Genomic DNA, 13564 nt, shown 5'->3' with positions numbered 1-13564 from the left:
TTTTGCTTTTTTTTTTTTTTTTTTTTGTTTTCTTCTTTTCTGTCCGTAATGATACCACCTCGTCTCATTTGCATAGATAGCATGGTATGAATGAAAAGGAAGTCGCTTTTTTTTGTGTGTGTTTTTCTGCTGTTTTATTTTCAAATTAAAGAGATCGTTGAAGCATCGTTTGTGCTTTGACAATTTTGTTTATCACTTCCCAAAACTGGCAAAAAATCGGATGACAACTCCGCTAGCGTGAGCCACCGCCCGAGCATCTCGGAACGAACCGTTTTGTTGTGCATTGACGTTTGACATCATCGTGGAGCAGTAGCTAGCATCTTGGTGTTTTCGGAAAGCGGAGGAGAGCACCGAATCACGATGACAACTTAATATGATGCTGCCAGTTCGTTGCGCAAGCACGAAATGATAACTTCCAAGTCAAATCAAGATATAACAAAGTGATTTTATTCATGACTGTATGCTTACGATTCCAGCGCCAGATTCTTGAAGCCCACACCCGAAACTAGTCTACCTGGTCTTCTATAGCAGCCACCAACTGTATCCGATTGAATAGACTTTGTTTGTTCGTTTACCATTTGTCTTTGTATAGATTTTAACCAAAACCGGGAAAGACAGAGACATGAATGAGGAGAGAGATATATAGAAATTGAGATGAGATGAACGATCTATGAAAAAGAAGAAAACAAAACATTTATTGACATGACAAAAACTTGAAGCCCCGTTTGACCTTTTTCCATACACTATATCGTGGCCCGTTGCCTACCACCACCATTGCCACCTCGGCCGCCGCCGCCGCCGTTGTATCCTTGATAATACTGTCATTTGGTATCACATCCGTCATTTCAACATGCCTATCCACATTAGCATCATCCTTACTCCTGCACCGACATGTTGCGGGGAGGCCTCGCATTCGCAGCAGCCACGTAATGACCCCAGGTGATGAGCTCCTTACTGCAGTCATCCTGATCAATCGTGCACTCGATCAGCGTAGGACCCTCCTTGTGGCTCTCAGCCACCTTGATAGCGTCAGCGAGCTCGCCGGCCGTGTTGGCCAGCAGGCCCTTTGCGTGGCCGTCGGTGCTGTTGAAGGCCTCCACCAACATGGCGTAGTCCCAGTTCTTGATCTTGTTGTAGGAACCGTCGTGGATCTCGACCTCGATCGTGTAGCCGCGGTTGTTGATGAGCATGATGGTGATGGGCACCTTGAAGCGCACCATCTGCGACACCTCCTGGGCCGTCACCTGGAAAGATCCGTCGCCGACCAGCACAATGGTGTGCCTGTCAGGGTGGCGCAAGGCGTAGCCAAAGGCCGCAGGGATCGACCAGCCGATGTGGCCCCATTGCATCTCGATCTCGAACTTGGCGCCAGGAGGAAGCTTCAGCTGGATGCCGTTGAACCACGAGTCGCCCGTGTCAACGAACAGGCTGGTCTTGTCTGTCAACATCTCCTGCACCTGTCGCGAGATCTCCTTGCGCGAGAGCGGCTCCTCGCGTTCGGCCGTGTGCACGTGCGGGGGGTCAGGCTTGAGGCGCTTGTACTCGATCATTGTGGAGTCGTTGAAGGTGACCTGGGTGGCCAGGTGGCTGAGGAATTCGCACATCCGGACGCGGCTGAAGTGTGCGCCGGGGAAGGTGACATGATCCATATCGACGGTCATGAGCGGGATGTTGGGCACGGCAGTCCATCCGACCGTGCTGTAGTCGTTAAAGACGGCGCCGACGCAAATCATGGCGTCGGCCCAGTGCACCATGGCGTCTGCGGCATCGGAGCTGACTTGTCCCCAGAAGATGCCGACGAATTGCTTGTGGTCTTCGGGGAACATGCCCTTGGCGGCGGGTTGCAGGGCAACAGCACAGCCCATGGCCTCGGCGAACTCGATGAGCTCTTTCTCGGAACCGGCACGGCCAGCTTTGGGGCCAACCAGGATGACGGGCTTGAGCTTGCCGTCGAGGTACTCGGCAGCGCACTTGGCGGCGGCCTCAAGAGCGTTCTTGTCGCTGGTGACGGGGTCGGTGATGGCGCTGATGGGGCCGGGGCGCACGCAGGTAGCTCCGGCGAGGTTGGTGGGGATCTCGATGTAGCAGGGCTTCCGGGCAAGGATGGCGGCGCGGAGGGCACGGTCGATCAGGCGGGGTGCATCGATGGCGCGGGGAATGGCCACAGCGCAGCAGGTAATCTTCTTGGCCATCTCATACTGGTAGGTGTAGTCCGGGTGGCCGAGGGTATGGTGAAGGATGTGATATTGACTGGGGTCGTTGGTGTTGGGCGAGCCGCTGATGAGGACCAAGGGGAGGTTCTCTGCGTAGGCACTGCCGGTGCCGTTGAAGGCCGAGAGGGCACCAACGCTGTAAGTGACAACGCAAGCGGAGATGCCATTGGCACGGGCATAGCCTTCGGCGGCCAGAGAGCAGTTGAGCTCGTTGGCGCAACCAACCTCTTTGAGTTCCGGGTGAGCTTGTAGCTTGTCGAGGAGGATGAGGTTGTAGTCGCCGGGGACGACAAAGTGATGGCGGACGCCGACCTGAGCAAGACGCTCGGCGAGGTAGTCGCCCACCGTGAACTTTCCTTGTTGTTGGGCTACCATGATGCTCTCTCTTTAGGGTGAGATCTGGTGGTGAAGAAGTGTTAAAGACTGGAGGTGGTAGTAGTAGTGGTAGTGTCGAAGCTGTACTTTCATGACCATGCAGAAGTCCGGTACCCAAGAGGACGGCGGGCTGCGAGAAGCCTTTTATTGTCCTGTCTTGACCACGGTGATGTGATGATTGGCTCAGAGAGCTCGTCCCGATGGCCTGCTACAGTATTGCCATTGATGATGGCTTGAGGCCATCTCCGCGATGACATGTCCCCGAAGACGCTCCGGGCGTCTCGCCATGGGCCAAGGGACAAGGAAGGTGTGCTGATGGATGCTGCATGGTGTCGTTCGTTGGGAGCAATGGCCAGACTGTCGCCAGTTGCTTGGACAGGGGGCCATCAGGACCAAGCGCAGCCACGGTCGGCTGGTGGTGTGAACATTCTGTTACGAGGTTGTGAAGTCAGAGCATGCGGGCAATGCATCATAGACAGGAGTGGGGGACCATCGATTACGACGTTGCACAGGGCCATCCGCTGCTGGGCTCCGGTTGTTCGACGTCGGTCGAGATGAAGTGTTGTAGGGAAAGATAAGCGGCTTGGTTCGGTCCGATCGATATGCAGCGAGCATTCGACGACTTGATCAGACCACCGCCGCAATCCAGGCACTCGCACCCAAGCCACACCGGCCCTTCCCATTGGCGGCTGGTGGGGTTGCGCCCCAGAAAAGCGGACCTTAACCGCGTCGGCGACATGCCAGACACAGATCGCCTCAGGCTGGCCTTCCGAGACGGCACCATCCGGCGGTAAAATTTCAAAACAGTCAGCACGATTCGGATCCGTCTGCCGAATGGCAACGTGGGCTGAGCTCATATCGGTTGTTCTGTTTGTTGAGGTTTGAGGTCGATGTGGTCAATGCTCGGTGTTGACATGAGCTCGATAACTGAAGCTACCTCAAGGCTGCCTAGGTCCCCTGAGGGTGGTGGGTGCGTTCTTGGGTCTGGGCGCCAAGGGCATGAGGATAGAAAATATGGCACATGTTTTTAGTAAGGGACGGACAGTCAGACACACGCAAACCAAATGCTGAGAAGCCTGTTAACCAACAGACCACCAATATCCATTCAATCACTTCTTTGTTGTTATTTTTTTAGATTTCCAAGAAACATAAGATAAGGCAGAAGATTCAAAAGAGAGAGTTTGCACATTGTATCATGTCAAAGTTGTCTGACTTGGGAATGAGGATTCGCCCTACTGCGACCTAACACTTCTCTCTTGGAAACGCCGCCTCAACTAAGGCAACGGAGATGAGAGCGGCCACTTCTCTACCAAATAGAATCCAAACAAGATCTTTTGAGCTCAAAAAACCAAAGCTGGTCATCGAAACCTCCGCATTTAAAAAGTATATGAGAACACAGATATTTCTGGTATAGGTTTCGTCGATGAAAGGTTTGGCGCAAGCTTTTGTATTTATACCAGATGAGCCTACTGAGTCAAACACATATGCCATATCTGCTACAGAGGTAGAGTGGGAGAGCCTTGGCGCCGAGCCAACAAAAGGCACCCACCACCCCGCGAGTACCCGTTTACTTCTGTCTGCTCAACCTCCTCCCATAATCGCGAGATGTGACAGAATGACGACCATGGAATTGACCACTTTATCGCCTTTTGGCCTGCTTCCCGATATGTTCATTCCACCATGAAACGCACACGTATTCTGAGTGTGAGGCTGCGGATTGACCGAATCACCTCGCCGTCCTACGAACCAAAGCTGATGTCGAGAGACTGAACACTTTGTCTGCCTTGTCTCCTCACCTCCTCTCTGTTTGGTACCAACATCGAGATATTTCGCCCTTCCTTGCCTGTCAGAAGCCAGCGCAATTCTGGTTGCTCATTGATGGCTGATAGCCAGGTGCTCAGCTTGATGCAATTGGGTGTTGTGGCAGAGCCGTTCAATGGGAATACTTCGGTTCGACATGGCATTCGCGCTTGGTCAAATGGGAAGCATCCGCGTTTCAGCCCTCTGGAAATCGGGCACTAAGATATTCAGCACCGCCGCAGCCCAACAGTTGGCTGACCAAATGAGTAAAATGCTAAGCCTTCGCTCACAACCCTACATGTGAGCTGGTCGAGATATCATGTATCGCTACCATCGAATGCCCGTCCAGTCTCCAACAACCTGCTCGTCTCGCTCATTCCGCTCGTCACGTCGTCCTTATGGATCCATTATCGTTCACGGCTAGCCTCATTGCCGTAGTAGGCCTAGCAGGAGAAGTCGCAAAGACCTGCAAGAGCTACATTGACGGCATCAAGAACCATCCGCGCGAAATCCGAGTGATCTTCATCGAGCTAAACTCGCTCACTTCAGTATTAGAAGGATTGAAGATATTACGCGAAGACGACTTTGAAGACGCCCAGATCATCAGACAACTAAGAGGACAAAATGGACCCATCCAAGGGTGTCAAGAAACGATTCGCAACTTACACGGTCTTCTCAAATTGAACTCGACCTCTGGCACAGCTGCACCAGGAGGCAGTCGTTCTAGGCGCAAACGGTTGCAGGCGAGGCTGCCAACTCTCGATGAACTCGCTTGGCCTTTCAGAAAAGACGAAGCAGTGGCCTTACTGAAGGCGATCGCAACACACAAGCAGACCATCGGTGCAGCTCTCACTGCATCTGTATTGTACGTATATCATAATTGCAGTTGTATACATGGTGATATCTAACTCTGATGAACAGATCCGAAGTTCAGTCGATGAAAGCGAAGCTCAATCGAGCGGAACAGGACAGACTGCATGCCTGGCTCGTCCAAATCAACCCTTCTTCAAATCACAACACCGCAAACAGTCTCTATGAGAAGAAAACCGGTGACTGGATCTTCCGCTCCCAAGAGTGGAAGCTCTGGGTGAACAAACAGTCTAAGGAACGCTCCCTTTGGATACACGGCATCCCCGGGGCAGGGAAGACCATCCTTGCCTCTCATATTATCGAGCAACTCATCAAGACCAAATGCTCGGGCAGCGTGGCACTCGTCTACTATTACTGCTATCACGGCCACAACCGCGATGAAACCTTTTCCTTCCTCCGATGGCTCATCAGCCAGCTCTGTCGGAAAACTGACACGGTCTCAAGCTTGACCTACGATATCTACCGAAGCGGCCAAGATCCCGACATAACCAAACTCCTCTCAGCGCTCCTTACGCAACTTGACAGTTTGGACACAGTATATGTCGCCGTCGATGCTTTGGATGAGAGTCAACAGCCACGAGATAGATTCCTCGACGTTCTCCGTAAACTGGCTACCGATCAGCGATTCCAGAAGATTCAACTCTTGACCACTAGCCGTGAATACGCCGACATTGAGCGAGTCATGGCTCCCATCTCCCTTTCCGTGCTTACTTCACATGAGGAAGTGGAAAAGGATATTCGGGTCTTTGTCGAAGGAAGCATCAGTCGAAGTGACAGTTTCAAGCACTGGCCCGACGATCTGAAGCTTGAGGTGATTGATGCACTTGCCAAGGGAGCAAAAGGCATGTTTCGTTGGGCCGTCTGCCAGCTGGATATTCTTCGTCGTCTCAACTGCGCAACGCACGAAGACGTCAGGGAAACGATCAAAACTCTCCCCAAGGACTTGGACGAAACCTACACGAGGATCTTGAATCTTATTCATTCAGATGATCTCGAACTTGTCCGATTCACCATCCATTGGCTCATCTACACGGAAAATCTGATCAACTACGATGAACGTTTGTTGGATGTTACCGAAGTCTTAAGCGCCTATGCGTTGCATAGTTCAGGATCCTCAGAACGGGCCAACCAAATCTCTATTCGTTGTAATCTCGACAGGCTTAAAGATTGCTGTGGTTGCCTTGTTTCGTTTTCACAGGACAGCTACCGCAAGGCGCTTCGTTGCAATCTCTCCCACTACACTATCAAAGAATTCCTGACTTCCGATCGATTCAAGCCATCAGACCAGCTCAAGTGTCTCCATCTTGCAACGATGAAGACTTACCTACCCAATGTCATTCTCCGAATGAACGTTGAGGGTCACGGATGCGCGGCCGAAGGCTATATAAGTATTCACAGTTATGAGGGCTTAGCCCGACAAGTTGTGTCCGCTGAAGAATTCTTGGATTACCAGCTGGCATTCCGTTTCTTCCTGATTAATGTGGCCCCAGACACCGACACATATTATCTTGCCAGCGATTCCCTACCCCTAGTCATGTCGACTATATATGATGGAATTGAGTGGGTTGGGGATAGACCGTCAGACGAAATCATTGTTTTACTCCGTCTTTTGGTCGTGTCAGCCTTCCATCTTTCTCGATCTCTACTTGAAACTGTCGGCAGTCACCTTCTTTGCTCATCCTTGGACTTGATATGGTATGACTATCACTTATACGGCAACAAACAGCCATTCAAGGGCAATATTGTCGAGTTTCTAGCTACCATTTTCTTCACTTCACCCGCTACGTTGTTGTTTCTACTGGAAAACTACTATGACGACTTTGCACAATCTGTCGATCTGAGTGGAATATTGCAATCTTTTCAAACCGGCCGCAGAGAAAGCCTTGACTGGTTGAGAAAATTTTTTCCATCAATCTGGAGCAACTTTGACAAGGAGGAGGAGGTCGCTGCGAAGGTAGTTCAGAAGCTTCAGAATATGGGCGCGGTTTCGATAAATGAGGATCCAGAGTCAGACTTGGAACCAAACGCCGAGTCAACGACAGAACCGACAGTAGAAGCAGGCATGGAGTCTCATGATCGGTCAAAGAGGTGGCTTGATGTTGTTTTGAGAAATGAGAGAAAAGAGGAAATCGAGTCATAAGGTGACAGTCACTCTCCTATAGCGCGACATACCAAGAGACTGGTCGATAGGGCACACAAGATTTGAACAGAATATACCCATCATCACAGCTCAGTAATGTTTCTTCACTTCTCTACATCCTGGTCATCTCTTCCTAGCGGTACTTCATCCGCCGAAGTTGGCTTTTTCTCGTCCGAACCGCCGTCACTTCCAGCCGAGCCGTGATGTGGACGAATCGTGGAGCCATCCAACGGGCGACCAACAGCATCGTGCGTGGCATCCCAATCAGCCAACTTGGCAACCGGCACCTTGACAAGTCTGTGACTCTGCGCACCATCCTCAAGTCGCAGAACCTCCTGACGAATGCGATAGCGCCGCAGCTTCGGGATCACGGAGATCCAGAGGTAGTAATAGATGGCGCATGCGATCAAGCTGGTGCCCGCGTCAGTTGACCACTCACTTTTCTGCAAATCGCGGCGGCTTTACAAGATGAAAAACAAAACCGAATTGAGGACTTACATTCCAATACCCGTGACCACATAGGTTCCGTACCAAAAGCTGACATCTCCCGCGTACGCTCCTCCCGCGGGCGGATACCACGGCATGACGATCAGGTACAGCTGCACCAAGATGTTGAACACGACTACAAGGTCCCAGGCTTTGGACTCCGGGCGGGGAAGGTTGAGCCGAGATCGTCGGTAGCGGACGACGTATAGACCTATTCCCATGATCAACTGGAAGAAGGCCGAAGGCAGTACTTGGAGATCGGTGATGAAGTTGAAGGCGTCACCAGCGGGAGGTGCCAAAATCATGAGGATAGTCAACGCCCATTTGACGAAGTACGGTCCAAGCGGAGTGCCAAAGGGGCGGGTGGAAGCCCAGAAGCGTGGGAATGGAAGCACGCCTTGCCTGTTATCACGGAAAGAATATGCGTCAGCAATCACCATGAATATGACCGAACAAACAAATCCCTCAAGACTCACCTTCCACACTCCCTAATCAACCTCGACGACCCAATCAACACAGCAATCAGATTCCCAAATGAGCTCAAGGCAATCAGGAAATTCAACCCCCTCACCGCACCACTCGACCCAAACACCTTGGTAAAGAACAGGCTCGCCGCAATCTGCTGACTCTGCACCAGCTCATCCTTGGGCACCGCGGCAAAGTACGCCACATTCGCCAGGATATACAGCACGGCCACGATGAGCAGCGCGACAAACCCGTTCCTTCTGATCTGCTTCACGGGGCTCTTCACCTCGTTGACCACGTTAAAGGCGTTTTCGAACCCAGCGTACGAGAAGATGATCTTGTATAGCGCATTGGTGACGCCATAGGGCGTTGCTTGACCAGAAAAGGCATCGCGAAAATTGACACGGGGGTCGGGGATCCGAGTGGTGGAGACATGCCCGCCTAGCACGACCAGGCCGATTATGGAAATGAAGATGAGGGTGAGGACTTTGATGATGCCGATGCCGTTGGCGAAGAGGTATGAGAGGCGGGTGTGGAAGGAGACGACTGAAAAATAAAAGGGAGCGAGTTAGCATTGAGAGAGTGGTATGGACGCACGAGTGGAAAGAGACGTACACAAAGCGGCGACCGTATACCCAGCTACAGCTACGCCTTTGAGTTCCCAAGCTGTTGGAGAATGGCCGTTTATTCTAAACAAGTACTGTGCAAGGACTGCGCGTTGTTCACGTGAGTCAGTCCAACCATTTTTTTTCCCTGAACGCTTCGGAGATGGAACAAGCAAATCACTTACCGATAGCATTACTGCTACTAAACGACAACGCCACCGACTGAAACGCAAACGCCGTCGGGAACAGCCATCTCGGTCTTGGATACGCCTGTTCCAGGTATACCACCTCAGACCCCGATCGATTCGGGAAGTACGCCGCATATTCGAGATACACCGAGAGATTCGCAACCGACGTCAAGAAGCCGAGAGCCCAGAAGATCATGGACAGACCCACGGATCCGGTACCTCGAAGAATGTTTGATGCTGTATAACCGTTTCCCGAAAGAACAAGATCGAGAAGGGACGCAATCAACACCAGCCCATGATAGTACGCACGGAAAACGCAGAGAAAGAAGGATAAGAGAAGAACTGGAGGGGTGGCTCACGAGTCGAATACACGCCTGTACCAATCATCTTGCCGATGTTGAGCATGATGATGGACAAAGGGCCGACGGAGTATCCCAGCGGAGAGTTGACTTCGACCGGCGCGCCCGTGGCTTCTTGGTAGGCAGGCGGAGAGTCGTTGCCGCCTTTTTCGACGGTGTATTGGAGACTGCCATCGCTGACGGTGCCACCATCGCCGTTGAAGGGCCCATTGGGTCGATAGTGGGATTCGCTCTTAGTACGATCATCGCCTTGCCGGCGAGTGAACGGCCGTCGCCAGTTGAAGGACATCGGTATGTTTGGATGTGAATAGACGTGGGCGGTGTTATGTTACGGCATGAAAGACAAGATGAACTGGGAACCTGTTGCTATTGTGAGGAAAGATCCGAACAACCACCAGATTCATATATGAATCCCGGCACTTCCAACAGTTCCATTCCTTTATTCTTCTCACCCCACGCTCTAGATCCCTTCACACGCCTTCTCTGCCTCAAGCACTCTCGAAGCGTCGAATGTGTGATAGCCGAGTGCCTTCGCTCGCGATAAATGGTCGATATTGCATGTCCTTGGCGGCGGCTTATATGGACAGTTATGGCTAGCAAAACCGACTTGCCATTATTGTTATCACATCGATCCAATCCCACGCCTGCCGGACGAGGAAGGTCATCACCTGCAGAGTCACAATGAGAGACATGGCCAAGGACAGCGGCAGACGGCCAAATGTGGTAGAGGTAACGCTCGTCATCTTGCCTCATCGCTTTATCATTGGCAGGCTTTTGGTATTCTTGGTGTAGTTTACAGCATGCTAAACTCTCGGTGATTGTCGTGCTTTGGAGATGGGGGGTTCGAATGGCACCATTATGGCGCAAATGGTGCTATAGGTGCGAGAAGACCCCACGCCGCGTTAACAGTGTGGCTTGGTGGTGACATTAGAGGCGATTTCTTTTCGTCTGTTGAGAAGTACTTCAAGTGAGAAAGCCACATGTGGTAGCATTCCCATGGGCAACTTCAAGGCATTCGAGAACAGTTCTATCCGGTTGAACAACAGCCTTCGTATCTGAAGACTACACATTGACTCGAAAATCCAATGTCATTCAAGGTCTAGTTATATCACACACATCAGACTACTCAAACATCCAAGTCGTCCAACCAAGCTACACTCAGAATCGACGCCTCAACCTCCCTCATCAATACCCTCCCCCACCCTGCGTCCCCACGCTTTCCCCCTTACTCGCGCTCCTAATCTGTGGCTCAAGCGGAAACACCTCCCTCTCCGGACTCACCCCGCCATACACGCGTTCCCACCGCTCCCTCAACGCCTCGGGCGTCTCCCACGCATTCTCCGGATCTCTCAACCACAACCTAACCAAATGCCTCTGCTTCTCCCCCTCATCTCTAAACCCCGCCCTCGAATGGAACACACTCAAGTTATTCACAAACTGGATATCCCCCTGCCTAAAATCCAGCGTAACCGCATACTTCTCCGCCGTAAAATGCAGCGCATCCAACGCCTCCGCCTGCGCCTCCGTAATGGGCGGGATATCCGCCGACCTCGGTAATCCCCAGTATCCCGTAAACGTGCGGCGGGCGTACTGGATAATGAGCCGTTCGGGCTTGGGCTTTGGCTTTCCTTCCCCAGAAACAGCAGCAGCAGCAGCAGTAGCAGGCTGGTAATAATGCAAAAGCGGTCGAACAGAAAACTTCCTCCCTTCCTTGCCAAACTCGTCTGCCACCCACGGCTCCGCCAGCGTGCGAATCAGATCGGGCCGAGTGGCTGCCAGCTCGTTGTACACCTTCCAGCTGCTAGACAGATAACTCTGTCCGCCCTCGGCGGCCTCCCCCAAGCAAAAGAGGGCGACGATGTCGCCTGCGTCGGTGTGGAAGACTTGTTTCTCGGTGGTGTAGGCGGGAGCACCGATTTTGCTCACGTCAGAAACAGTCGAAGACAAGTCTTTGATGTGTGCTAGGACTACGTCGGCTGGGTGGCCGTTGTGCTGGTTGTCCTGGCGGCCGCGGATGGGGGCGACGTACGAGGAGACGCCGGCGTAGATGATGATGTTTTCCTCGCGTGTGTGGGAGGTGACGGGGAGCCCGCGGAGGACTTTGAAGCCGTGGCCGTGGTGGAGCTCGTGGGAGAGGGAGCGGAGGGTGTGGTGTAGGCGGGCGAGGGGGAAGGTTTCTTGGTTGATGTATCCTAGGGGTTTGTTGAGGCCTGTCATGCGATGACGGTTAGTTGATGGCTTGATGTCCAAGGACTGGTACGAGAGATGCCCTCGGGAGCTGGCTGTACTAACTCTTGAAATGGCGAAGTGCGGACTCGATTTCATCAATGTCCTCTTCTGTCAATCTGTAGTTCCAGTCGTAGGTCTCGGCCAGGGTGTTGCCGTCCCACACAAGATCCGAGTCTAGTCTTTGAGGGAAATCTGGCGGAAGAGACGACTCCAACTTTTCGTTTTCTCGTCGTCTTTTGACTCTTGCGAGGTACTTGTCATGGTCAGGAGCGTACCCGATATCTGGTTGTCCGACCGGAGCTGGGACTGAAACCTGAATGGCTGCCGTAGCCATGTTGCGTTGATAGGAGGCTTGATCCGGAGAAGTTGAGATTTTTGATTTTGTTTGGAAAGGCTTTGCTTTGGAAACTTTGGGGGTGTCAAGGGAATTGACAGTTTTGCGCTTTTCATCCGCATCCAAGGAGAACCTCTTTACATTTATGAGGTCGCGGTGGACAAGTTGGCGATGACCTCATGTTTGTGCTATTTGGCGTGATGGTGGAATGGTGGTGATGGTAGGTGATCAGCCGTGCGAAGGAGCGGGGAAGACGCATCTCACTCGCGCAATGCATTTTTCAGATGTCGCCATTCCACCATCCTCCATGCCACCATAGTCTTCAAAGTTGAGGTGTTGCTCAAACCGCCATCCATTTACCACTTCAATACCTTAAGTACCGTTAACTGTTTTTCTTTGGCTTTGGTCCTTTTGTCATTCAGTGGCTTGAGACACTGCCAATCATCCCAACGAGATAGGGCAAAAAGCATGATACGTTACCTAACTCAATGATGTTATATATTCACAACCTGCGATGATCTACATTGGCGATTTGGATGAGCGGCCTGAAGAAGTTGACGAGAGTCGTAACGGAAGCAAAGAAGTCAGAAAAAAAGAGCAAAAAAAAAACGAACAACTTTCCCCTCGACCGGAATCGAGCCGGTGACCTTTCGGTATACAATCTCGCAATTACAGCCGAACGTGATAGCCAACTACACCACAAGGGGATTACTTGTTGTTATTGTTGGAGTTAGCTCGTCGATTGTCAAAACTATAAGCAACAGAAAGAGTCTTGCTTTGCGTAATCATTTCTGTACGGTGGCTGTGAAGGCTTTTTGCACACAGTATGAACCCGAACAAAATGATTTCAAAAAGTGATGGCCCACAAGCCAGCCAGCTCCTTGTCAGTGGCAGGTGGGGCTTCTTGAAAGCATGACAGCTGCTTTGAGGCCGTCATGGGATTAAGGGGTAAGTAAACAAATGATTACACTGGTATCGTCCAGGACACGGCGAAGATTCACAATAGACAGATCGTAAGCTTGATTTGAACTGCAGCTTGAATATGAATAGCTAAGAGTTTCAGAAATACCTCAAAACCAGGAGTTTGCAACCTCCCTTAGGGCAACGCAAACCTAGTTTGGTCCAAAGAATGAGGTGGTCGAAGACTTTGTAAAGGTTGTTGTGGCGCAAGCTTTGTCCCGCCCACAACCATAATGAGTGTTTGCAGAATCGAAAAGAAAATGAGAAAGATGGAAGTTCCCGCTGGCCAAGCGGGAAAAGAAAACAGATAAACGGACACTCAATCGAATACTTATGAAACAAAAGATCCGTCAAGAGCTCAAGATCATCCCTCACCTCACCCCCTTGCCTGCCCGTCCGCCCCGTCCGCCACGCACCTTTCCGCTCCCTCCTTCCCCGACAACTATCCGTGTCGTCCCATCCAATCCCTTTCCTCAGCCCAGCATCAAGCCCCTCACAAGTTTCTCAGTTCCCCCCGGCATGCACCACACACCCCAGCCA

General features: G+C 51.8%; 4 protein-coding genes across 4 annotated transcripts; 1 reads left to right on the top strand and 3 right to left on the bottom strand.

Moving 5' to 3' along the window:
• Nucleotides 1-421: 421 nt before the first annotated feature.
• NEUTE1DRAFT_117898 (Pyruvate decarboxylase) lies at nucleotides 422-2733 on the bottom strand (the record flags this gene model as incomplete). The annotated part of the gene is made up of 1 exon (XM_009855261.1): nucleotides 422-2733. The coding sequence occupies one exon, from the start codon at nucleotides 2586-2588 to the stop codon at nucleotides 876-878; it is 1713 nt and encodes a 570-aa protein (XP_009853563.1).
• A 1471-nt stretch (nucleotides 2734-4204) lies between these two features.
• NEUTE1DRAFT_117897 (uncharacterized protein) lies at nucleotides 4205-7581 on the top strand (the record flags this gene model as incomplete). Its single annotated transcript, XM_009855260.1, has 2 exons — nucleotides 4205-5253; nucleotides 5310-7581. 2 exons carry the CDS (start codon nucleotides 4787-4789, stop codon nucleotides 7396-7398), a joined length of 2556 nt encoding a protein of 851 aa, XP_009853562.1.
• Nucleotides 7503-9790, bottom strand: NEUTE1DRAFT_47799 (uncharacterized protein; the record flags this gene model as incomplete). The annotated part of the gene is made up of 6 exons (XM_009854505.1): nucleotides 7503-7809; nucleotides 7897-8286; nucleotides 8361-8895; nucleotides 8965-9060; nucleotides 9140-9379; nucleotides 9502-9790. The coding sequence occupies 6 exons, from the start codon at nucleotides 9788-9790 to the stop codon at nucleotides 7503-7505; spliced, it is 1857 nt and encodes a 618-aa protein (XP_009852807.1).
• An 829-nt stretch (nucleotides 9791-10619) lies between these two features.
• Nucleotides 10620-12074, bottom strand: NEUTE1DRAFT_86430 (uncharacterized protein; the record flags this gene model as incomplete). The annotated part of the gene is made up of 2 exons (XM_009855259.1): nucleotides 10620-11711; nucleotides 11794-12074. The coding sequence occupies 2 exons, from the start codon at nucleotides 12062-12064 to the stop codon at nucleotides 10687-10689; spliced, it is 1296 nt and encodes a 431-aa protein (XP_009853561.1).
• Between the last annotated feature and the right edge of the window lie 1490 nt (nucleotides 12075-13564).

The sequence above is a fragment of the Neurospora tetrasperma genome, assembly GCF_000213175.1.
Source record: "Neurospora tetrasperma FGSC 2508 unplaced genomic scaffold NEUTE1scaffold_5, whole genome shotgun sequence".
NCBI classification, from domain to species: Eukaryota; Fungi; Ascomycota; class Sordariomycetes; order Sordariales; family Sordariaceae; genus Neurospora; species Neurospora tetrasperma.
The sequence above is the reverse complement of the archived record's forward strand: the minus strand, read 5'-3'. Positions and strand labels throughout refer to the sequence as shown.